At 35.0% G+C, this 23,956-nt stretch overlaps 1 protein-coding gene and 1 non-coding gene across 2 annotated transcripts; one reads left to right on the top strand and one right to left on the bottom strand.

Annotated features, from left to right (window-relative positions):
* Positions 1-16,474: 16,474 nt before the first annotated feature.
* On the bottom strand, positions 16,475-16,897 carry LOC125370631. The gene has a single exon (XM_048376922.1). It carries the CDS (start codon positions 16,895-16,897, stop codon positions 16,475-16,477), a length of 423 nt encoding a protein of 140 aa, XP_048232879.1.
* Positions 16,898-20,401: 3,504 nt separating this feature from the next.
* Positions 20,402-20,507, top strand: LOC112534386. The gene has a single exon (XR_003078675.1). It is a non-coding gene; the product is annotated as a small nucleolar RNA R71 (small nucleolar RNA).
* Positions 20,508-23,956: the final 3,449 nt, after the last annotated feature.

Here is a 23,956-nt window from a genome sequence, read left to right as displayed (position 1 = left end):
TCCTTACACTTATCTCAAGAACTGTACTAGATGTCTATGGCCATGACCAACTTCTTTTCTCCTTCCTTCCAAACCTCTAGAAGACAAGGCTCATAAGCCGCTTAATCATCATCTAACCCTCAACCACTTGGCATAAGATCCTCAATTTAGATGTTAGTCAAATGAGGCTTTAAATAGCGGACCTTAAAATAAAATTTGCTTGAAGGCTGTCCCAATAGATCTTCACATCCATACCAAGGAAGTTGCTCAATTTGCCATTCCCTACAATCAATCAAGTCCTGAATCTCATCTTGAGATGGTTGGACTGGTCTGTCACATGCCCGAAAGCCTTGTGATAATCACAATGCTTACCATTGTGAGGTTTATGACTATTCTTAGGTGATTGGGGCTTGAGTTTCCTGCTCCATTTTAGGTGATGGAACACCATGGATAGTGGTGCCCCCAGCTCTGTGAAGGTTCTTTATGAGCTAATTGAGACTTGTAACTAAGTATTATAGTCATATGGCTTAAAAATGAGTTATATAAATCACATCATTCAACTTTGGCAAAATTTTTCCATACCATGATACCACTTTATAGCAAGTCCTTCTAGTGACAATATAAATAGTTTGACAATATAAATTGCTTTAGATGAACCTTCAGATCACCATTCTCGTTGAACTTGTTCATCTCGAGCATCCTGAACTTTGCAGGCAACTTGTCTTCACATGTCATACTAATTCCTTAAAATCATAGATCGGGTCTAATCTTTTAATTCCCAGCATACCTTACATCTCGTCAAGCTTGGTGCTCAAACCACTTATAGCTTCATTAGTTGCAAGGGTTGTCTCTCTTTTAGCTTGGTCCATTATATACTCATCAAAATCCTAAAAATTCCAAGGCATTCTCCTTTTAGGAGGGTCTTCGGCATTAGCATTGAGAGCAATAGCAGTGGCGATAACTGTTGTAGTAGCAATTTCAGTTACAATTACAATTGGGTCAATAGCAGCAGGGGGATTAATTGGTGTAATCAGAGCAACTTGTGGGGCTTGATTTGCAACCATCTGATCTAAAAGCTATTGAAGTTTCTCTCGAATCATACTTATCAAATTATCAATGGCGACATTCTTAAAAATCTCAACATCCTGTTTGTTAGCTCTTTCGTTGGCTATGCAGATGTAGCTTTAGTCTCGCTTATGAAATTCTCTATGCTTTTCAAGGAGCTCTAACACAATTTGGATTCTCGATGAGATTGGTATCCTCTCCAGCCTTCCACTATCTTATCTTCTCCAACCCAAAGGAATATCTATATGTCTAAAAATAAAAGGGTTAGTATGACGCATACAATGCATGAGATGCATAATGCACGTGCTATGCACAAAGACAAAAGAGAAAAGGGTTAACACACACATTAATATACAAAGCATCCTTCCAACCTTATTACTCCCGCACAGAGTTCGTGGTGATTCTTTCTTCCTAGAATTTTAGGTTTGGGCTTTCTAATAGTATGAATAGTAGGCTCGACGCGCATGCCATAAACTCTCAAAGCAAAATAAAACAGACAATGCAATGTTTCTTAGTATAAGTATGAAGCTTGCATATTTTAGATATAGGGCCTGATTGTACATATTCTTAGGCCGAGGCTGTCCAATATGTAGGCTTTGGGTATTTATAAGGAGAAACATCTCAAATAGCAAGCAATAGGGTTCTTAAGAGATATTGTTACTGTCATTAGCGTGAGCTGAGTCTTTAGTAAGAATAAAAGGCTCCCACAAGGAAAAAGTATTCTTTCTTGTCTCATCTCCCTACTTAAGACTCCATGTGATGAAGAAAATTCACTCATTACTCGTAGGTGATGGTTGGCCAGTGTCACAATTGCAAGGTACGAGTGGAACCAAAGAACCACTAACCGACGCCATTGAGGCTATAGAGACCAAAGTGCACAATGTGTAATAATAGTGTACTGATGTAAGAACCAATTTTTAAATGATAAAATTAAAGACAAACATCTATTGAAATTAACTTCTCTTATTCCCAATGGAGTCGCCACTGTGGGCGACAGTTTCAGGTGTGCCACCCAAGTGTCTTTAGCAACTAGGCACTGTAAGGTTTTTCAACCTAACCGGGAACACGCTAACTAGTCACAAAAACTAGCGCAGAGATGTGAATCGCTAACTAGGTAATTCACCGGGACACTTTTACTAATGAGTGACGTTTCTCGACTCCATAAGGAAGCTTACATCATAAATCCAAATATGGATCTAGAAGCCAACTTCCTTATTTGTGTATATTTCTCTTTAATTTGATTGTTTAACTAGTTATTCCTTGTAAATGCAATAATTATATATTACACATTAAGCACTACAACATGTAAGGTCTACTTGAATTCAGCCCATTTTATTAAAGCTCAGCTGATACTCAATGTTATTAACCTAACTTACTAGTTAATTATATATAAGGCCCATCCAGTCTAGCCTGATCATAAGTTAACCTTTAAACCTAACAAAATACCTTTTTATGAGAAGGCACAATTAAATGATCTTAATCTAATATGGCCTAATTTAACCTAACTACTACATAGAAAAGTCCACTAGGTCTATGTTAATTTTAAAATTTAAGCCCAATTACCATTAAATTACCTAATGGTTTACAATTTTCATGCTACATCCAATGTTAAAACCTATGTCTATATGTCCAATTTTAATTAGACAATCATACAACCATATATTTATCATCCATTACGAATGAAGCTATTACAATATGCTTAGAACTAAAAAATGGAAGGAAAAACTCCTAAAACTAAATTATAGTATATAAAATCATCGAAATGCATCAAAAACTCGAAAATCATACATAAATCATGCACATTTGAGTGGCTCAAGGTGTAGAGCCAATCAGCTAAATGCAAAGCCGAATCGGCTCTACATTGAGCTAATCAGCTCTAGAGGGCTACGAGTGGTTTTTTTGTAATTTTCTTCAATTTTTTATGCCCAAAGCCAACTTTTACATGCACAAAAGGTAAAGATTCAATTAGAACATGTAAAATTAATAAGAAAATAAAATATAAACTAGTCATATTTACTATTTATTAACTGATCCAATTTAAAACCAAACCAAATCGAATCATATTATCAGATTCAAGACCCTATATGTTCTTAGTATCAGATTTAAAGCCTAGTAAAATCAACATATGAAATGGAAAAGAATTCTAGTCTAGTCATGTGAATCATTTGAAACAAACATCAATAATTATAAAAACACTTCTAATCATATTTCTATAAACAAAAAGAATCAATTGAGGAAGGGATGTTGATGATATGGATGTAGGAAAACTCTCAAATTGTCACCGTTGATTGTTATTATGTGAGTCTCAAAAGACGAGGAAGCTGTTGAATCAAAGAGTGGTTAGGAATCCAGTTATCTTTGGCATTTAAAAGAAATTTCTATCGTTCTTCAATGGGTTTCCTAATTTGGAGCTCTTTCGTAGTGACTTGTTAAGGGCTAATTCTCTGTATATATTAATGTAATTTTTGTTAAAAAAAATTTGAGGAATGTTGCTAACCCTAGACCTAGATTGTATCAATCTATTTATAGTAGTAGAGTTAGGAAACTCTAGGAAATACAGATAATTATTCAATTATTTGAAAAATAAACTTGTAATTATCCATCCCGTTTATCAGATTAATATCAAATAAAAAAGATAAAATATTTTATATTCAAACAATTATCATTAAAAGTATTTAACAATCCTAATAATTATCATAAATACCTTTTAAAAAATTATTTTTACCAATTTTTAGAGTTTTAGGTCGAAAATATACATAAAACGACATTAGATTAGAAAAAACGGCTAATCAACACTGTGTAGAGCCAATTAGCTCTGTAAAGAGCTGATTCGGCTCTATATTAAGCAGATCGGCTCTGTGGAGAGGCGATTCAGCTGTATACAAAACCTATCGGCTCTAAGGAGCAAAAGTTTCAAATTGTTTTTACAATTTAGTCAATGAACTTATGAAAACTGCCATTGTATCCTTTAAACTTTATTTTTTCTATCAATTGGGTCTAAATTAATTCTAGAATAGTAATTTTAAGTTTAATTATTTCCATCCTTCACTCAGACTCACCCTTCCTTTTATCTCCCGAGACTCGAGAAAGACAGTAATTTTCATTATCGGATTTTTCTTAATTCTCTCGATGTGCTAACAAGTTTGTAATTAGATAATAATTCTAATTCTAGAAAATGACATTTCAAATTATATTTTTAATATTATATTCAATAATAAGTTAATTTTTAAATTTCTAATTCTACAAAATTACATCTTTAAATTTTTAATTCTAAAAAATAGTAGTACTAATTAGATTGATATATTAATTTATATAATATTAAACTTAATTAATAAATAATCTTTAAAATAATTTTTATGTTATTGCATTAATAAAATTTTAACAAATTAAGAACATTTAAAAATAATTAGTTTGTTATTATTTTTTAAAATTGTATAGATTAATATTAAATATTAAAAAATTTATTAAATTGTATCTATCAACTTGATTTTATAATTAAAATAATAATAACGGATGTGCAACGCACGGGTAAACGACTAATTTTTGATATTATTTTGATATAAATTTAACATTTTATGTAAAACTTTATATGTAAAAATTTAATTAATATAAATTAAATATATATGATAATTAATGATATTATATCAAATTTAATATTTTAAGACCTTTCCTTAATAGAACTTATAAGATTTTTTAAAATTTTCTTTTAATTTAATAATAAAAATATAGTAAATTTATTTGTTATGATTAGATTCATTGTTTAGATAGAAAAATAACTTATTAGTTAATAAATTGATCATATTTGTATAAATTAATATTAAAAATATAATAACATAAAAATTATACATTATCATTATATTTATATGTCAAACTTACTATTATATTTATATTTTAAAATTATTGATACATATAAAAAAAATATAAACTTTTGTAAAACCAACCATATTAAAATTATTGTTTCTACCGGGTGATAATTAATTGCATGCAGAACATAAAAATATATATAACTTCTTTTTTTAGAAAGAATAGACTCCATTAAAAAACACATAAAATCACCTTCGCCTCAAGATTGCTTTGTCAAAAAACTTTTAAAGAAAAACACAATGAATAAAACTTTTCAAAGGAAAAAAAGTGCAAGCAAATAAGCTGAAGATACATGAGCACGAATAAAAAAACATTGCACCAAATAAAAAATAATAAGGACATGAAGCAACCTTGGGTGGTCATTCTTAGTAAACTCCCTATCAATAGAAATAAAATTTTCCAAGTTTAGATAAAGCATGGGCCATTGAGTTAGCATACCTCCTAATAGCTCTAAAATCAATCACATTCCAAGCTTTTAAATCTTCCTCAGCCAGAAAACTCTAATTCGACATAAAATGACTAGCTTCTATACTATCACTCTCCTGCAATAAACAACAAATATCATTATCCATATTCAAAATCAAACCATTCCCAAATTTGTTTAGCTCAATTAAAAAAACAAAGCAACTTATATAAAATGTTAGCCCAAATCATTTAATACGCTATACAGAGCTAAAAATAATGAAAGGCTTATGAATCATAATGTAACGTCTCTTTGCCTTTAAGAGGATAAAAATAACGCCTCTAAAATATATTTATATTGATCAATAACCTCCAATTGTGCAATATTCATTGGTCACTTATTTTACACCTTTCTTATTAAATTTTATGTGTAATTAATCTTGCAAAGGTTATTGTAAGAGCTTGTATGCTCTTGTAAGAGTGTAAGTGTTAGCCTAAACACTTGGTATAGATTTGAGAGTTAGCCTTGGTAAAACTCTTGTAATAGTTATGTGTGAGCCATTAAAAATACATGTGTAAAGGTTTGGTGTGAGCCCTAAACACTAAGTTGGAAGTGAGCTTGGGAAAACTAAATTGTAATTGTGTAAGAATACAGTGGAATACTGAATTGGAAATTGGGAGTGGATATAGGGTTGCTTAATACCCAAAACACTATAAATTTTATTTTATGCATCTTTCTATACTCTTATACTTCTTCCCTATTATTCACCTAACTTTTAATTGGTAACTACTCTCACATTCACCAATTTAACCCTCCCTTCATGGTTTATAAGGGTAAAAAAGTGGTATTAGAGTAAGGATTCTTCATCAAACCTTAAGTGTGAGCCATTGAAAATACAAGTGTAAAAATTTGGTGTGAGCCTTAAACACTAAGTTCGGAGTGAGCTTGGGAAACCTCTATTTAATTGTGTAAGGATATAGTGGAATACCTAATTGGAGATGGGGAGTAGACATAAGATTGGTTAACACGTGTACCACCATAAATTGTGTGTTGTGCATCTTTCTCTACTCTTCTACTTCTTCCCTTCTATTCACTTAAATTTTTAATTGGTAACCATTCTCACATTCACTATTTCAATCCCTCTTCTTGGTTCATAAGAGAAAACAAGTGGTATCAGAGCAAAGATTCTTTATTAAAACTCAAGTGCAAGAGTTAAAGATCAAGATGACCTACAAAGGGAAACACCACTTTAAACCATACTTTGATAGGGCCGATTATGCCTATTGGAAGACAAGATGGAAATATATTTGGATAAGGCTATAATGAATGTATGAGTGTGTGCAGTGGTTTCGGACGCGCATCCAAGTGTCTTTAGGGACTATGACACTATAAGGCTTTTCAACCTAATACTAACACGCTAACTAATCATAGAGACTAGTGCGGAGATGGAAGTCGCCACCCGGGTAATTCTTCGAGACACTTTTACTAATTGAGTGTCATTTCTCAATTCCATAAGAAAGCTTTGCCACATCTAGAGATGGATCTGGAAGTCAACTTCTTTATTTGTGTATCCTTATTTTTATTTTGTTGTTTAATAGGCTATTTCTATAACAGCAATAATTATATTTCTACAAGCAACCATTATAGCATGTGAGGTCTCCTAGATCTAACACATTTTTTTCAAGCCTAATCCTTATTTGATTGTTAAACTAATTTAACTGTTTAATTATGTATAAAGGCCCATCTCGTCAGCCTAATTACACATTATGCTTTTGATTCCCAGAACTTTTAAACTTTTTTACATACCAAGGTCCAATTGGGTGATCTTATTCTAAATGATCATTAATTGATTAGAAACATGAAAAAACTCATTAAGTTTATATGGATTTTTATTTAAGCCCAATTCATCATCTTATTAACCTAATTGATTATAATTTTCATGTCAAGATCTCATTTTAAAGCCTAATGTCTATGTCTCTAGTTTTATTAAACAGTTAAATACCCAGATATTTGGCATACATTCAAAATAAAGCAAAAATAAAAGCAAAAAACTAAATCTAATTATTACACCCCTCCTAGAACTAATAAAATAAAAGAAAAACAACTAATCTAGGTTACAAAGTATAGAAAATTCACCAAAATTCAAAAAGATCAGAAATTAGGTCAAAATTAGGGAACAATTGATTGGTGAGGTCACCGAGCCAATCGGCTTAGCACTAGGCCGATCGGCTCTCGGCTTTGTCTCGGTCAATTTTACACAAATCACGGTCCTCCCTCACCCAGAAACTAATTCACATGCATAGAGAACATTAAAAAATGATTAAAATATGAAAAATAGAATAAAGGCATAAAACTAAATTAAATAGAATCAAAACACATAACAAAATTAGAAAAAAAGAACTAATAGGAGATAAGAACTTCACATGGCACATCATAAATTCAATCATGTAACCCTAAAATCTGAATTAATTATATAATCTTATGAAATATCATAAAGGCAAAATGAATCTAACATATTAACCTAATTCTTTTTTCATCAAATTCAAATCAATGATAAAAAGTTATCAGATTCGAAATCCAGCAATAATCATATTATCATATTTAAAACCTGTGGTCGGCGGTTTCAGGCGTGCACCTAAGTGTTTCTGGCGATCATGACATAACAAGACTTTTTAACCTAATTGGAAACATGCTAACTAGTCACAGGGATAGCACGGAGAAAGGGAGTCGCCACCCGGATAATTCTCCGGGACACTTTTACTAATTGAGTGGCGTTTTTAGATTCCATAAGGAAGCTTCACCATATTTTTAGAGATGAATCTGGAAGTCAACTTCCTTATTTGTGTATCCCTATTTTTAATTTTATTGTTTAACAAGTTATTCTCTATAACACAACAATTATAACTTTACAATTAATCGCTACACCATGTGAGGTCCACTTAAGTCTAGCCCATTTTAGTTAGGCCCAGTCCCTACTGTTTTATTAGCCAATTTTACTATTAGGTTATGCAAAAGAAGCCTACTTAGTCTAACCTAATTATAAATTATGTATTTATTACCAAATTTTTAATCTAAGGACTATTCATTTACTTGTAAAGGCCCAATTAGGTCTTCCTATTCTAAGTGAGTCCACTAATTGATTTTCAGTATGATACAAACCCACTAAGTCTATATTGATTTTAATTTAGGCCCAAATTACTAATATTTAACCTGATGGACTATAGTTTACATACAAAGCCAATTTTAGCCTATGTCAAGGTGTTCAATTTTAATTTTCATCCAAGCATCACATATTTGCCGTTCATTCAAATAATAAAGCAGAAAAAATAAAGCAAGATAAAGAAAGCGGTAAAATTAACTATTACAACCCTTCCTATAACTAATAAACTTAAGAAAAACGACTAAACTAAGTAAAAGTTGGCAAAAATCAGCAAAAGGGCTAAAAAATTAACAAATTTGGGTAATTGGGGACGAGAAACCAATTGATGACATCACAGAGCAGATCGGCTGTATGCAAAGCTGATCGGCTAGATTCATTAATATTTGCAATTTAACTCTCGAACTTGGGCATTTGACTGATTTTGACTCTAAAACTTAATTATTTTTTGTTCATTTAGCCCAATTTGATTTTCAAACATAATATTTAGCTTAATTACTTATAACTCTAACCAAGAATTGACCTTCCCCAACTTCGTGAGACTTGAGCAAAACAACAACTTTTATTATCGAGTTTCTATAATTCCCTTAATATCTAGATCTGGAAAAGGCTGCTGGTAGTTGTAATCGGTTTGTCGAGATTTATAAGCACAAATGTGATTAAATAAATTGAGACAAATCATAAATATCAAGGATACAATAAAAGGATATAATGTGAGTTGTAGTAGCCAAGCTTTGTAGGTTGGAGTTGGTGTAAAATTTCTATCTGACTTTGACTTAGGGACCATGCCTATTCAAATACAGGGATCATACCCATTTTGCTTTGGGACCACGCCCATTTGATGGAACGACTACGCTTGTCTAATTGAAGGACTATGCATGTTCAATTGAAGAACTACGCTTGTTTGATTGAAGGACTACGCTTGTGATTTGGGAACCATGCTTGTTGATTTGGTACCCACGCCCGTTGATTTGGGAACCACGCTTGATGATTTAGGGAACCACGCCCGATGATTTAAGGAACCACGCCTGATGATTTAGGGAATCACGCTCGTTGATTTGAAATCAATACTGTTGATTTTAGAACCACGCCCGATGATTTTAAGAACCATGGTCGATGATTTGGGGAACCGTGCCCGTCTGAATAGGGACCACGCTTGAGGATAAACATTTGAAGAGACTTCTGTCCAGCTTTTGGGTTATTTTTTGCTTCAGGAATCAACAAAGTTGTATTTTCCCTTTCGGGTGGTGACTTGGTAAATTCCCCACTTACAAGATCTTCTACTTCGAGAAGTAACTGAGTATAGATGAACACTTGTTTTAGCTAGATTATTATTCATTGAGCATTTTCTGTCTTTTGAACTTTTTTTCCTTTTCCTATTACAAGTTAGGGTACATATACAAGTGTACAAAGATAACATTAAGCAAAAAGTAATGAGGGTGCATGATATGCATATTATGTATGACATGTAATGAATTTCTAAAAATTATCCTTTAGTTTGGACAGAGGCATTCTGGTGCCTATCAACATCAACACTTTGAGAGTTCAATCGCATGCTCTTCAGGCACATGGCATGGAGCCTAATGGTTGATATTTGTATTACCTGGAATTTTTTCTTAATAAAGATAATATTAATAATGATTAATAAATGAGTTTTTATTTAAATTAATTTTATTTTATTTTTATTTGGTTTAAATTGGAATGAATTAAGTGTAATTTTAGTGTTAGACAATTAAATGAGTTATTTTTCTATACCCAATTAGTTGGATCTTTAAGAAATTAATTAAGTAAATTATTTGAGAATTAAATTATATTTTGGTTATTCAAATTTTTCCCCAAATGTATATATAGTATTTATAAATAAAATCATATATTGGAGAATTATGGAAGAATTTGTAAAGGGTATTTTTATAAAAGAATTTTGGGGAAATTGGTATTTTAATTAGCTAGTGGTATTAAATTTTAAGTTGAAAAATATTTAGCAAATTGATTATTTAAATTAATTGTGTGTTAAGACTAAATTGAAAATTTCTTTTGGGATGAGGATTAAAAGAATAATTTTATTATTGGGGTTTAATGAAAATTTGTATGTTTGGTATTTTTGTAAATAAATGTATCACCAAGGGTATATATGTAATTGTGTATTTTCAATAATTCCAATTTGGCCCAACTTAAATAGTTAGGGGCTTAATTGAAAGGCCAAGAAAAGTTTAGGGGTTAATTGGAATTTTTACAGGGTAAAATTGATAGTAGTTAAAAAGTTGAGGGACTAAATGGTAATGAAGAAAAGTTCAGGGACCCTTTGTCGATGTAGAGAGGAAAGAAAAGATAAGGAGAAAGAGTAAGAAGAAGAAGAAAGGAGGAGGAAGAAGAAGGGGAGGGAGCTGCGTCGCCATGGCCGGCGGTGGCGAGCTCGGAGGTGTGGCGGGGGGCCGAGGCGGCCGATCTAGCGAGCGACGATCGGCGTGAAATCTGAAAGGTGGCAGCAGTTTTCTTGCCGCCATTCTGGCCGTTTCCGGCATCCTTTGGCAGCGATCTTGGTATCAAATTGATCGGTGAGTTGAAGGCTTTCTTTTGGGAGTGGCGGCGTCAGCTTTGGTGGCCGGAGGAGAGAGTTCCGGAGAGGAGTTGGCAGCAGCATTTTCTGGCTTTTCCGGCGAGCTCCGGCAAGCTATGGGTGATCGGAGGACATATCCGGACTCCCCTCAGCTCAAGCTTCGCAATGCCACTGGTTTCATGGCGATCGGACTCTATTTGCAAATCGACGGCCGAGATCGTCCATAAATCTCTCAGGATGATCGGGGGTCAGATCGGAAAATCAGAAGCGGGGATCGTCATCAGAGCATTGTTTTGAGTCCGATGGTGAGTTCGGATCGTCGATCGGACTCCGGCGGCTGGAGGCGAGTCGACCGAGCGATCAAGCGTCTCGGTAATTTTTTCTGGCCCGTTGATTTGGAATTCTTTGATTTAATTATGTGTTTATTGAATTGTGTTGTATATTAGAAAATACTTATGAGTTAAAATAATTTATTGTCGAACTGCTTGCCTTGGGTTGTGTTTTTGTGCTGTGGCGGAGTCGGGAAAATTACTGAAGTCTTGGGGACCCGACTCCCGTTATATTGAATTGTTGGATATTTGTAGTGTTTTTCTGGCAGGTCCTAGACTCGTTTTACGGGGGTAAACGTCCATGTTTTAAGGGAGGTTCTGCCAGATTTTCGGTAGAATTGTTTCGAGTCGAGATTCTTAGACAGTCAGTCCTAGGAATCTAGACCTAGGATTAATAGTCAATTGTTTCAGCGTTTGATAAATTGTTTTCCGTTATTAGATAATCCGTCTGTTCGGCTCGCTCCAACCGAGGCACCAGAGCAGAGCTAGGAGGTCACCAAAGCTGTGAGTTAAAGTCATATATCTGCTTACGTGTGTCATGCATAAATTTATGATTTGCTATCGTGGTTATTTTATTACGAGTTCAAATTATTCATTTAATTATTATTCATTTGTATCATGCTTTTTATTACTATTCATTTATATATCATTAATTTTATTATTACATGATGACACGGGATGGGACGACAATAGAACATATTGGTTTGATGAGTGTACCGGTGTAAATCCGAGAGGGATGGAAAAAAGGGTAAATGGGTAAATTTAAAAAGGAAGGTTTAGGATTTGCCCTGGTCGAGCATCGCTCTCTGGGCTTAATAGAGTGTGGTTGCCGGAGTAAAGGTCCCTGGTCGAGCATTGTTCTCTAGGCGCCGGCTTATTTGGAAACCTAAGTGACCAGACTTGAGGTAAGGTCATTTGGTGAGCTCGCTCTCGGCCGATCTTATTGGAATAAGAGAGCCGAAAGGCTAAGGCTGATAGTGAACATTAAGTGACCGGACTGGAGTTAAGGACCCTAGTCAAGCTTTGCTCTCTGGGCGCCAGTCGTATTGGAATGAAATTAGTCGGGATGTTAGAGTTGAGATTAGACGAGATGTCAGTATGGAGATTGATAGAGATGTTTGTGTTGGGATTAGGGTTCTACTGGAGTACTCCGTCCCGTAGTGTGTGAAAATTATTTTATTTAATTTAAGCATGGCATGGCACGTATGTTTTTATATGACTTATGTTTATTTTAAATTAAATAAATGTATGATCGAAGTATATGCAAATATTTTTGGATATATGATTTTAACTCACTCTCAAGACTGACAGTCTCAATTTTACTGTTTTTAAGATCCATAATTGTTAGTCTTCCCGCGAACTCTTATCTAGTAACCCGACTCCTTCATCATCGGATGATGTAAATTATTTGGTATGTTAATTTGTAAAATCTTAGATTCTCCGCAGTTGAAATAGTAGATGTATCAGTTGTAATGCTTTGTAGTTTTTGGTCTAGCCTAATTCTTCTGGCAGACCGAATAAATTGTGTAAATTTAATGGTTACGAAATTGTGGAATCAATAATATTAAATGAGATGAGATTTATTTAAGTCAGTGAGTGTCAGGCTTATTACGGGATTCAGTGGCCTTACGCCTACCCATTCCCTAGTACCGATCACGGGCCCATAGATAGGGTCGTGACAATATTGTAATTGACTTATATCAAAGATTTGAGTCATGGTGATGATAAAAAGTGCAGATTTAGAGATAACTCAAGCATGTGAGGAATGAATAGTTTTGCATGGGGGTTGTACTGATACTTATGTAATGATAGTTGGCTTTGCCACAATGTCATACAGATAGTAATCAAATCTCTTTTCTTTTCTTACTTTTATGCCTTAACTTTTGCCTAAATCCCCCTTTCAGGTTTTCAACTTAGTAGGCTAATATCTTAACTTTTGCCTAATGATGTGTGCTAAGTCAAGCAAGACTATGACCTAAGGCAGTGTACCTATCAGTGGAGTATAGCTAACAGCGAGTACCAAGTGTAGTATTCCCCAAAGAACGTGTGAACCTAAATCTACTCAATCTTCTCTGTTATCTAATCATAGAAAAAATGGCATTAATGAATAATTCCTAAATTAACTAATAACTACTCTAATATTTATCGAACTACGTATACTAGGGAATGATTAATTCAAGTAAAGGAATAACCCTTTGGGAATTCTTGTCTCTAAGGAATGGAAACTAAAGGTGGAATTGATTGATTGAATCTAATTTTCGTGGGAAAATCTCTACACAATTAATGCCTTTCTCAAGGACACTAACATCTTAACTTAGATTAATTAGGTTGAAATCTCTTCCTAACTCTAATTACCCAAATTAGCATTATGTACCATTTAACACTATTGAGAGTTGTTAATTCTCAATCCGGTAGAACGAACACCCTATCTCTAGGCGAATTCAACTCTAGGTTGCAAAGGACAATCCAAACCTAAATGTCTTTCTCAAGATCATTCAAATTTCAAAAATCATTCAACAAGATATGAAGAACAAATTAATAAAATACTTCCATTGCAAACCAATATTGACAATCAATACATTCAATTCAAAATTGAAGTACAAAAATCCCTAGATAAAGAACCCCAATGGGTTAATAAGTTTAGCTAATCATGTTCATAATCACAACCAACAAGAATTCAATTACAAAAAAATGAGTAAAGGTAGAGGAACCCGAATACACCCTTGGATGAGAGTAAATAGCTCCAATTCCTCGTGCCCAATCTTGGATCGATTCTTGTTCCTCTTACTCAGATTGAAACCAATCGACAATCCTCGCCAATCTTTGATCTTCGAAGAGAATCCAAGTGAAACCTTGATCCAAGTCTCCTTTTCCCTTAGTTTCAACTCAGAAAACCCTTAGACAGAGAAAAAGATGAGTTTTGCATGTTCTAACCCTAGCTGCCTCCCTTTTTCTCTTTTTTTTTCTTTTTAAATGAATTTGACCAGCTGCCATGAACATGGCCACGTTGATGCCCGTGTTTCCAACACGTTCTGGTGTTAATGCCTGTGTTACTCTATGTGGCCGTGCTCCCTAAAAACTTCTTTTTTTCTTTGATGTTTGATGCATCCAACACGGCCGTGTTGGGAACAGGGCCAGTGTTGAATCCAACACGGCCGTGTTAACCTTCCTCATGGGCATACTTAGCTTGTTTCGGCAGCTTTGACGTCCAATTATGCTCCAATTCTTCCCTTTATCATACTTTTACTTCTTTTGGACCTAATGCACACAAACAGACACATAGGGTGAGTGTTGGGACCAATTCACATCCAAATGTACATAAAATCAATCTTAAAAACCCCATTTAGATGTATGTATTTTACGTACATCAAATAACCCCACACTTAGCTCATTGCTTGTCCTGAGGCAATCAAAAGTAAAATAAGGAAAATAAACCACTAAGGAACAACACTTGAATTGACGGACAAGCTAGGGAGCTCCTGCACATATCCTTAACAAGCGTAAATCAAACAAAAAGAAACGAAGCAATCAATTCAAGTATCACAACCAAGATGCCAATAATTCTCAAAACACTGTCTCAACAAAATTATTGAGAACCAACTCCTCACCAGATTCACTCTAAATCACTCAAAGTGTTTAAAGGGTAGTGTTTCATCGCTCAATGCATCAACTACTGCCTTACTTACTATATGCTTGCTCTTAAATCCTATTCCTACCACTTATGGAGAATCAACAACCATGTCAAAAGGTCTTTATAAAGGTTGTAATGAGGATTAGGTAGAGGTAGGTAAATTTGGTTAGAGTTGAACCTATGGTGTTCTGCAATTAAATACATGACCTGCACAGAAGCCACAATGATCACAAGGGGTAAACAATGGACAGTAGTCCAAGGTGGGAAATAGGAATCAAGTCAAAATGTAAACTCCGAGAAGCAATTAAACAATTAGCTTACTTACTTTCTTTCTTTTCATCATCCTTCCCTCTTATTCTTCTTATTATATTTTTTCTTCTTCTTTCTTTTTTTTCGTCTTCTTTTTTTCTTTTTCATAAGGGAAGAACATGTTCTTTTGGATTGAAGTAAGCTACTACAAGATTCCAACGCTATTCCTAAGACAAATATTCCCAATAAAAACAACTCATGTGCAGAATCATAACCCAAAGCAGAATAAAACTAAGTGGCAATGAAATATGATAAAAAAAATGGTGAAAGAGGGGGTTATCTACAGAATCAATAAACGAATGAAGGCTATTTGGCTAGAATGAAAAACCTAAGTGCCTCTATCATACCAAAGTGTTAAACTCTCCTTGTGGCCCTCATAAGCATTATCGAGCAAGTTCTAAAAGTAAAGACAGTAATTGGCACTCTCAACAAGAAATAAATACAAGCATATAAAGTGTATGCTTACAATTTAGGCTCAATTTCTCACAAGTGTGCTTTTAAGTAGGTTCCAAACAAAAATCATCAAAACAGAATTAGATAAACCAAAGCAACTTAGTACAAAACTCAAACTAATTATCTTACATTCTTCCGCAAGACTCAACACTATTGGTTTTACCCGATCACATGGACATAAAACAGGATTTCCAAAAGCAAGTCAACAGTAAAAGTATCGAAACAAAGTGAAAAATTTTCAAATTTTTTACAAAAAATTGCACAAAGAATAAACAAATAACTGAGATGGAATAATTGAAATGTGATATATACACTAGAAAAGGATCTGAATTTCATATACAAAATAATAAAACATGAAAGCAAGTGTATATTAATATCACCACCCTACACTTGAAGGACACACTGCCCTCAGTGTACAAAATATAAGAAATGCAAAAGGAAAAAGAAATAATACATACGACTATAGCTCCGGTGAAAGAGGTGCATCATCGGGTATGTCGGTATTGGTCTGGTGGTGGAGGAGTGGCTGCTCTCTAAGGGTCGGAAGTATTGTCACATACAGGAGCAAAAAGCAACTGTAAAACCTAATCACCTAAGTTCACATAATTCAAACAAAAATTAATACCCAAAATGGAAAGAAAAAAAATGAAAACTAAAGAATTAAAATGAAACTAAAAGAAACAAGCTTCTTTAAAGTCATAAGCTGGACTTTATTCTTTTCTTTGAATCAGAAATGGAGCGCCCAATTCATACGCTCCTCCACATCCAGTGACCCTCCAAGGTAATGCTTCAACCTCTGCCCATTAACCTTGAAATTTCCTTTTTCTGGATGATGCACTTCAACTGCACTATAAGGGAAGACTTGCATCATTGTAAATGGCCCCGACCAACGACTCTTCAGCTTCCCTGTAAATAAACGGAGATGAGAGTTAAATAACAACACACTATCTCCTACGTTAAACTCCTTCAAATTTTTCAATCGCTTGTCATGCCATTGTTTGGTCTTCGCCTTGTAGATTGTTGAATTTTCATAGGCTTGTTGACGCCACTCCTCTAGCTCATTTATTTGCCACTGCCTTTGTCTACCTGCGCTATCCAAATCAAAGTTAAACGATTTAAGTGCCCATAATGCTTTATGTTCTAGCTCCATAGGTAAATGACAACCTTTTCCATACACAAGCCTAAAGGGAGTGAACCCTGTAGAAGTCCTTTAGGCAATCCTAAATGCCCATAAAGCATCAAAGCTCCTCCAAGTGCGGGTTCTCTAATTGAGAAAGATGGTCTACTACAAGATTTTCAGCTCCTTGTTTGTCCTTAATTTCCAAGTCAAATTCCTGTAATAGAAGAACCCAACAAATCAATCTTGGCTTAGAATCATGCTTTGAAAATAAATACCTTAAAGCAGAATGATCCATGTAAACAATTGTCTTTGACAGCACAAAGTAGGAATGGAATTTGTCAAAAGCGAACACGACAGCTAGGAGCTCCTTCTCTGTGGTTGTATAGTGTTCTTGGGCATCCGTAAGCGTCTTGCTAGCGTAGTAAATAGGCTGGAATTTCTTCTCCTTACGCTGGCCTAAAACAGCTCCAACTGCAAAATCACTAGCATCGCATATAAGCTCAAAGGGCAGCTCCCAATCAGGAGAAACCATGATGGGAGCCGTGGTTAGTTTTTCCTTTAATAACTCAAAAGCTCTTAAACAATCATCATCAAATTCAAAAGGTATATCTTTTACTAGCAATTGAGTTAAAGGCCTAGCAATCTTAGAAAAGTCCTTAATGAACCTTTTATAGAACCCTGCATGCCCTAAGAAACTTCTAACAGCCCTAACCGAAGTAGGGGGAGGTAGTTTACTTATAACTTCCACTTTAGCTCTATCTACTTCCAACCCTGCATGTGACACTTTATGTCCTAAGACTATACCCTCTTGGACCATAAAATGACATTTTTCCCAATTCAACACAAGGTTAGCTTCAATACACCTAGCTAACATCCTTTCCAAATTTTACAAACAATGGGAAAAAGAGTTACCGAATATAGAGAAGTCATCCATGAAGACCTCCATCGACTCCTCTATCATGTCATGGAAAATGGCCATCATACACTGCTGAAAGGTCGCAGGCGCATTACACAAGCCAAACAATATCCTCCTATAGGCAAAAGTGCCATAAGGACAAGTGAATGTCGTCTTCTCTTGGTCTTCTGGTGCTATAGGAATCTGAAAATAACTAGAAAAACTGTCAAGGAAACAATAATACTTATGGCCTAAAAGCCTCTCAAGCATTTGATCGATAAAAGGAAGGGGAAAGTGGTCCTTTCGGGTTGTGTCATTCAAGCGTCGATAGTCTATGTAAACCCGAAAGCCCGTTACCGTTCGTGTAGGGATCAGCTCCTCCTTTTTGTTTTTCACCACTATCATGCCCCCTTTCTTAGGAACCACCTGCATAGGACTCATCCAAGCACTGTCAGAAATAGGGCAAATTAAACCTGCATTAAGAAGTTTAATTACCTCCTTTTTAACTACCTCTTTCATATGAGGGTTCAACCGCCTTTGTGGCTGCACCACCGGTTTGAACTCTTCCTCCATCAAAATCTTATGAAGGCAGTAACTCAGGTTTATTCCTGGTATGTCAGCCGTCTTTATGCAAATGCCTTTGCATACCTTCTCAAAATACACAGCACCATCTCTCTCTCCTCACGTGTGAGATGAGCGAAAATAATAACCGGTAAGTGCTTTGCTTCATCTAGGTAGACATACATTAAGTGCACTAGCAACTCTTTCAGCTTAAGAACGGACGGCTCCTCCAAAGAAGGCTTCAACTTCTTTACTCCTGACCTGTCAAGATCAACAAAACCATCAATCTTTTCATTATTAACATCAGCAGCTAATAAGTGCTCTAGCTGCTCCAACACTTGTTCATTGGATAAATTATCCTCATTTTCTTGCATTGCCACTTGCAAAGGATCATCAATCATTATTTCCTGCAATTGAGATTCCACAATATCATTGATAAAATCAATCGAACAGACAATACCATCATGCTCATATGGGTATCTTAAGGATTTAGTCAAATCAAATGTAATGCTCTCATCATCTACCCTAAGTTCCAGCTTTCCGCTACTAACATCTATCAAAGCTTTAGATGTAGCTAAAACTGGTCTACCTAGGATTAATGGGAACATCACTCTCACCATTCATATCCATGACAACAAAATCCACAAGAAATATAAATTTGTTAACTTTAACTAGCACATCCTCTATAATCCCTTTCGGTACTTGATTACATCGCTAGTTGTATACTCATCCTAGTAGGAGTTAGCTTAGAAGTGCTTAGTCCTAACTCCTCAGACAATGAACTAGGCATCAAATTGATACTAGCTCCCAAATCAGCTAATGCTAGCAATTTCGATTCATCCCCAATCAAACAAGGTATAGTAAAACTCCTTGGATCGCGTCGTTTGACTGGAATCTTGCTTTGAAACACTGCTGAGCATTCTGCATTCAAGGTCACCAATCCCAAATCCTCTAACTACCTCTTGTTGCTTAGAATTTCTTTTAAAAACTTTGCATACTTTGGCATCTATGAAATAGCTTTAACAAAAGGCAAGTTAATCCGCAATTGTTTAAAAAGATCTAAAAATTTACCGAATTGCTGATAAACTTTATCCTGCTTGAGTTTTGCAGGATATGGAATGGGAGGTTGGTATGGCCTCGAGGGGATCTTCTTCAAATCCTCCTTCTCTTCAACTGCTCCCTTTTCTTTCTCCTCAAGCTTGTCTTTCTTTTTCGACTCATCCATCTGCACATTAGAATCATCATTAGTGAAAGGCTTAAATGGACTAGGAAGTTCCTTACCTGATCTCAAAGTAATTGCTTTGGCATGCTCCCTTGGATTAGACTCTGTGTTACTTGGAAGCGTGCCTGGCTGCCTCTCAGCCATCATCCTAGATAACTGCCCAATTTGAGTTTCTAAGTTCTGAATTGAAGCTTGTTGATTCCGAATGGCAGTGTCCGTTTGTTGAAATCTGTTCTCTGAAGTTGCAATGAACTTCATCATCAACTCTTCCAAGTTAGGTTTCTTCTCTTGACTACCTCCTGGTTGATGGGGAACATAATGCATAGGTTGCTGCGGATGCAACCTCTGATATCCTGGTGGACCTTGGTTATTGGAATTCCTCCATCCAAAATTAGGATGATTCTTCCACCCTGGGTTGTATGTATTGCTTTAGGGATCATTCTGCTGCCTACCTGCATAATCAACATGCTCAACGTTAGAAACATTAGTAGGCATAGAAGATGCAAACATACCTCCCGCTTTACAATTGGCACTGTAATGCGGTCCACCATAGAATTCACATCCGGGTTGAACTGCTTAGACCGGCATCTGAAGTTGTTCTATCTTTTTGGAACGTAGCTCTACTTGTGCCGCCAAGGCTGCTGTAGGATCTACCTCAACCCGATATAAAATGGGCTTTGGACCTCTAGCCCGTGGAGTTTGTCACTGATAAGTGTTGGTGGCCATCTCTTCTATCAAATCCTGGGCTTGCTCAGGTGTTTTGCTATTGATAGGTCCCCCTACAGCTGCATCTACCATTTGTCTAGTGGCTGTATTCATGCCACTATAGAATGTCTGCACTTGCATCTAGAGAGGAAGACCATGGTGTGGGCAACACCTTAACAAGTCCTTGAAGCGCTCCCAGGCTTTGTACATCGATTCTCCTTCACCCTGCACAAAAGAAGATATGTTATTTCACATTTGAGCAGTCTTAGTAGGAGGAAAATACTTATTCAAAAATTTTTCAGCCAAAGAAGTCCAGGTAGTGATCGTTTTCGATAGCAAGGACTGCAGCCATCTTTTCGCTCTATCCCTCAAGGAAAAAGGAAATAGCCTCAACCGTATGGCATCATCAGTTGTTCCATTAATCTTAAAGGTATCACATATTTCCAAAAAGTTGGTGATGTGCTCGTTCGGATCTTCGCTCGCCAATCCTCCAAATTGCACCGTATTCTAGATCATCTGGATTACATTCGGCTTTATTTTAAAATTATTAGCCTTCACGGGAGGCCTCACTATACCAGTTTACGTCCCTGCTAGAGAGGGCCTAGCAAACTCGTACATGGTCCTTTCACCATTACCTCCATTTGCATTATGGTTCTCCATCTCACTAGTTTCACGAACATGAATCTCTACTTCAATCTCCTCCTCTACTGCCTGCATACGCCTCCTTAGCAATCTAAGAGAGCGCTCAGGTTCAGGTAAAGGCTCTATAAGATTAGGATTAGAGCTCCTGGTCATAAACTACCTGAGCACAATAAAGAACAATAACACCAATAAACAGGATAAGAACAAAACTATACACAGAAAACAAATTATAAACAAAAAGAGAAATGACTATACTAACAAATATTAAAATTTTAATTTAGTTCACAGAAAACCGTTCCCTGGCAACGGCGCCAAAAACTTGATGTGTGCTAAGTCCAGCAAGACTATGACCTAAGGCAGTGTACCCATCAGTGGAGTATCGCTAACGGCGAGTACCAAGTGTCGTATTCCCCAAAGAATGTGTGAACCTAAATCTACTCAATCTTCTCTGTTATCTAATCATAGAAAAAAATGGCGTTAATGAATAATTCCTAAATTAACTAATAGCTACTCTAATTGTTATCGAACTATGTATACTAGGGAATGATTAATTCAAGTAAAGGAATAACCCTTTAAGAATTCTTGTCTCTAAAGAATGGAAACTAAAGGTAGAAATGATTGATTGAATCCAATTTCCGTGGGAAAATCTCTACACAATTAATGCCTTTCTCAAGGACACTAACATCTTAACTTAGATTAATTAGGTTGAAATCTCTTCCTAACTCTAATTACCCAAATGAGCATTATGTACCATTTAACACTATTGAGAGTTGTTAATTCTCAATCCGGTAGAATGAACACCCTATCTCTAGGCGAATTCAATTCTAGGTTGTAAAGGACAATCCAAACCTAAATGTCTTTCTCAAGATCATTCGAATTTCAAAAATCATTCAACAAGATATGAAGAACAAATCAATAAAATACTTACATTGCAAACCAATATTGACAATCAATACATTCAATTCAAAATTGAAGTACAAAAATCCTTAGATAAAGAACCCCAATGGGCTAATAAGTTTAGCTAATCATGTTCATAATCACAACCAATAAGAATTCAATTACAAAAAAATGAGTAAAGGTAGAGGAACCCGAATACACCCTTGGATGAGGGTAAATAGCTCCAATTCCTCGTGCCCAATCTTAGATTGACTCTTGTTCCTCTTACTCAGATTGAAACCAATCGACAATCCTCGCCAATTTTTGATTTTCGAAGAGAATCCAAGTGAAACCTTGATCCAAGTCTCCTTTTCCCTTAGTTTCAACTCAGAAAACCTTAGACAGAGAAAAAGATGAGTTTTGGACGTTCTAACCCTAGCTGCCTCCCTTTTTCTCTTTTCTTTCTTTTAAATGAATTTGACCAGCTGCCATGAACATGGCCGTGTTGATGCCCGTGTTCCCAACATATTCTGGTGTTAATGCCCGTGTTACTCTCTGTGGCCGTGCTCCCTAAAAACCTCTTTTTTTCTTTGATGTTTGATGCATCCAACACGGCCGTGTTGGGAACAGGGCCAGTATTGAATCCAACACAGCCGTGTTGGGAACAGGGCCAGTATTGAATCCAACACGGCCGTGTTAACCTTCCTAATGGGCATACTTAGCTTGTTTCGGCAGCTTTGACGTCCAATTATGCTCCAATTCTTCCCTTTATCATACTTTGACTTCTTTTGGACCTAATGCACACAAACAGACACATAGGGTGAGTGTTGGGACCAATTCACATCCAAATGTATATAAAACTAATCTTAAAAATCCCATTTAGATGTATGTATTTTACGCACATCACCTAAGCTACCCTTTCGGATTTTAAACTTAGTAGACTCTATTTTTGCCTAAGCTGCCCTTTTGAGTTTTCAACTTAGCATTTACTTTTTTTTTTCTCTTTTCTTTTCTTTTTCCCTTATTTTGCAGATTTGGTTATGTGAGATATGTGACATGGAGTGCTTGCAGTTAGGGGTGCAAACAAGTAGAGCCAAGCCGAGCTTTTTAATGTTCAAGCTCGGCTTGCAAAAACTTAACTAAGCTTAAGCTCAGCTCGTTGAAATTTAATATGTTCGAGCCTAGTTTGAGCTCGGCTCATACATAAATTATACACAAAAGTAAAATATGTATATAAATTCAGAAACTCAAATAATTAAATCAAGTTCTTTGATAAAAAAAAAAAGAAAGAGTTCAACAAACGCTATAGAATTCTATCTTAAACTCGTTCGAAATCCATTTATAATTCGGTAAGGACTTAGGGTGTAAACGAGTCAAGCCTAGCTTCACAAGCTTCAATTAAGCATATTACAAAAATATTTACTCATGTTAATTTATAATAGTTCTTGCTCTAGTACTTTTCCTTTATCAGTTAGACTATAATATCTATTTATGTTAATTTACGAATTTCTTACTCTATTTACATGCTTCACATTAAGTATATTGTAAAAATATTTACTCATACTTCGTTAATTTATGAATGTATAAACTATAATTTCTAAATATCTTTAAGTACTTATAAAATATATGTTTGTTTATTCAACACTAAAACTACATAGTTTTATAGTAATATTTTTAAGCATTTACATAATATATGCTTGTTTATTCAACACTAGAACTACGTAGTTTTATACTAAAGCAACACCGTTTATGTTGATTTAGTATAATTATATTATACACAAAACTACAATGTTTTATATATTTTATTTTATTATTCTACTTAAATTAATTTATGACAAAAAATTGGTAAAATATTAATAATAATTAAATGCCAACTTAATTAACAATGTTATTAAACTAGTACTTGCTTAAGTAACACTAAAATTATTCATATTGAATATTTATAATTAAAACCTAATTTGTTGGTATATATTGTTATTTTAATGTAATAAAAGTTGAGTTATTATGATGTATTTATTTCTTTTTCTTTTTCAATTAGAACATATTATTTATTTATTGAGCTAATACACGAGCTAGCTCACGAGCTTCTTAACGAGCTAGCTTGCAAGCTCCTTAACGAACTAGCTTGCAAGCTCGTTAAATGGGCCAACTCGCGAGCTCATAAATAAGCCAACTCGCGAGCTTATTA

Source organism: Ricinus communis, chromosome 7 (assembly GCF_019578655.1).
Source record: "Ricinus communis isolate WT05 ecotype wild-type chromosome 7, ASM1957865v1, whole genome shotgun sequence".
Classification (NCBI taxonomy): Eukaryota; Viridiplantae; Streptophyta; class Magnoliopsida; order Malpighiales; family Euphorbiaceae; genus Ricinus; species Ricinus communis.
This window is presented reverse-complemented; position numbering and strand designations above follow the sequence as displayed.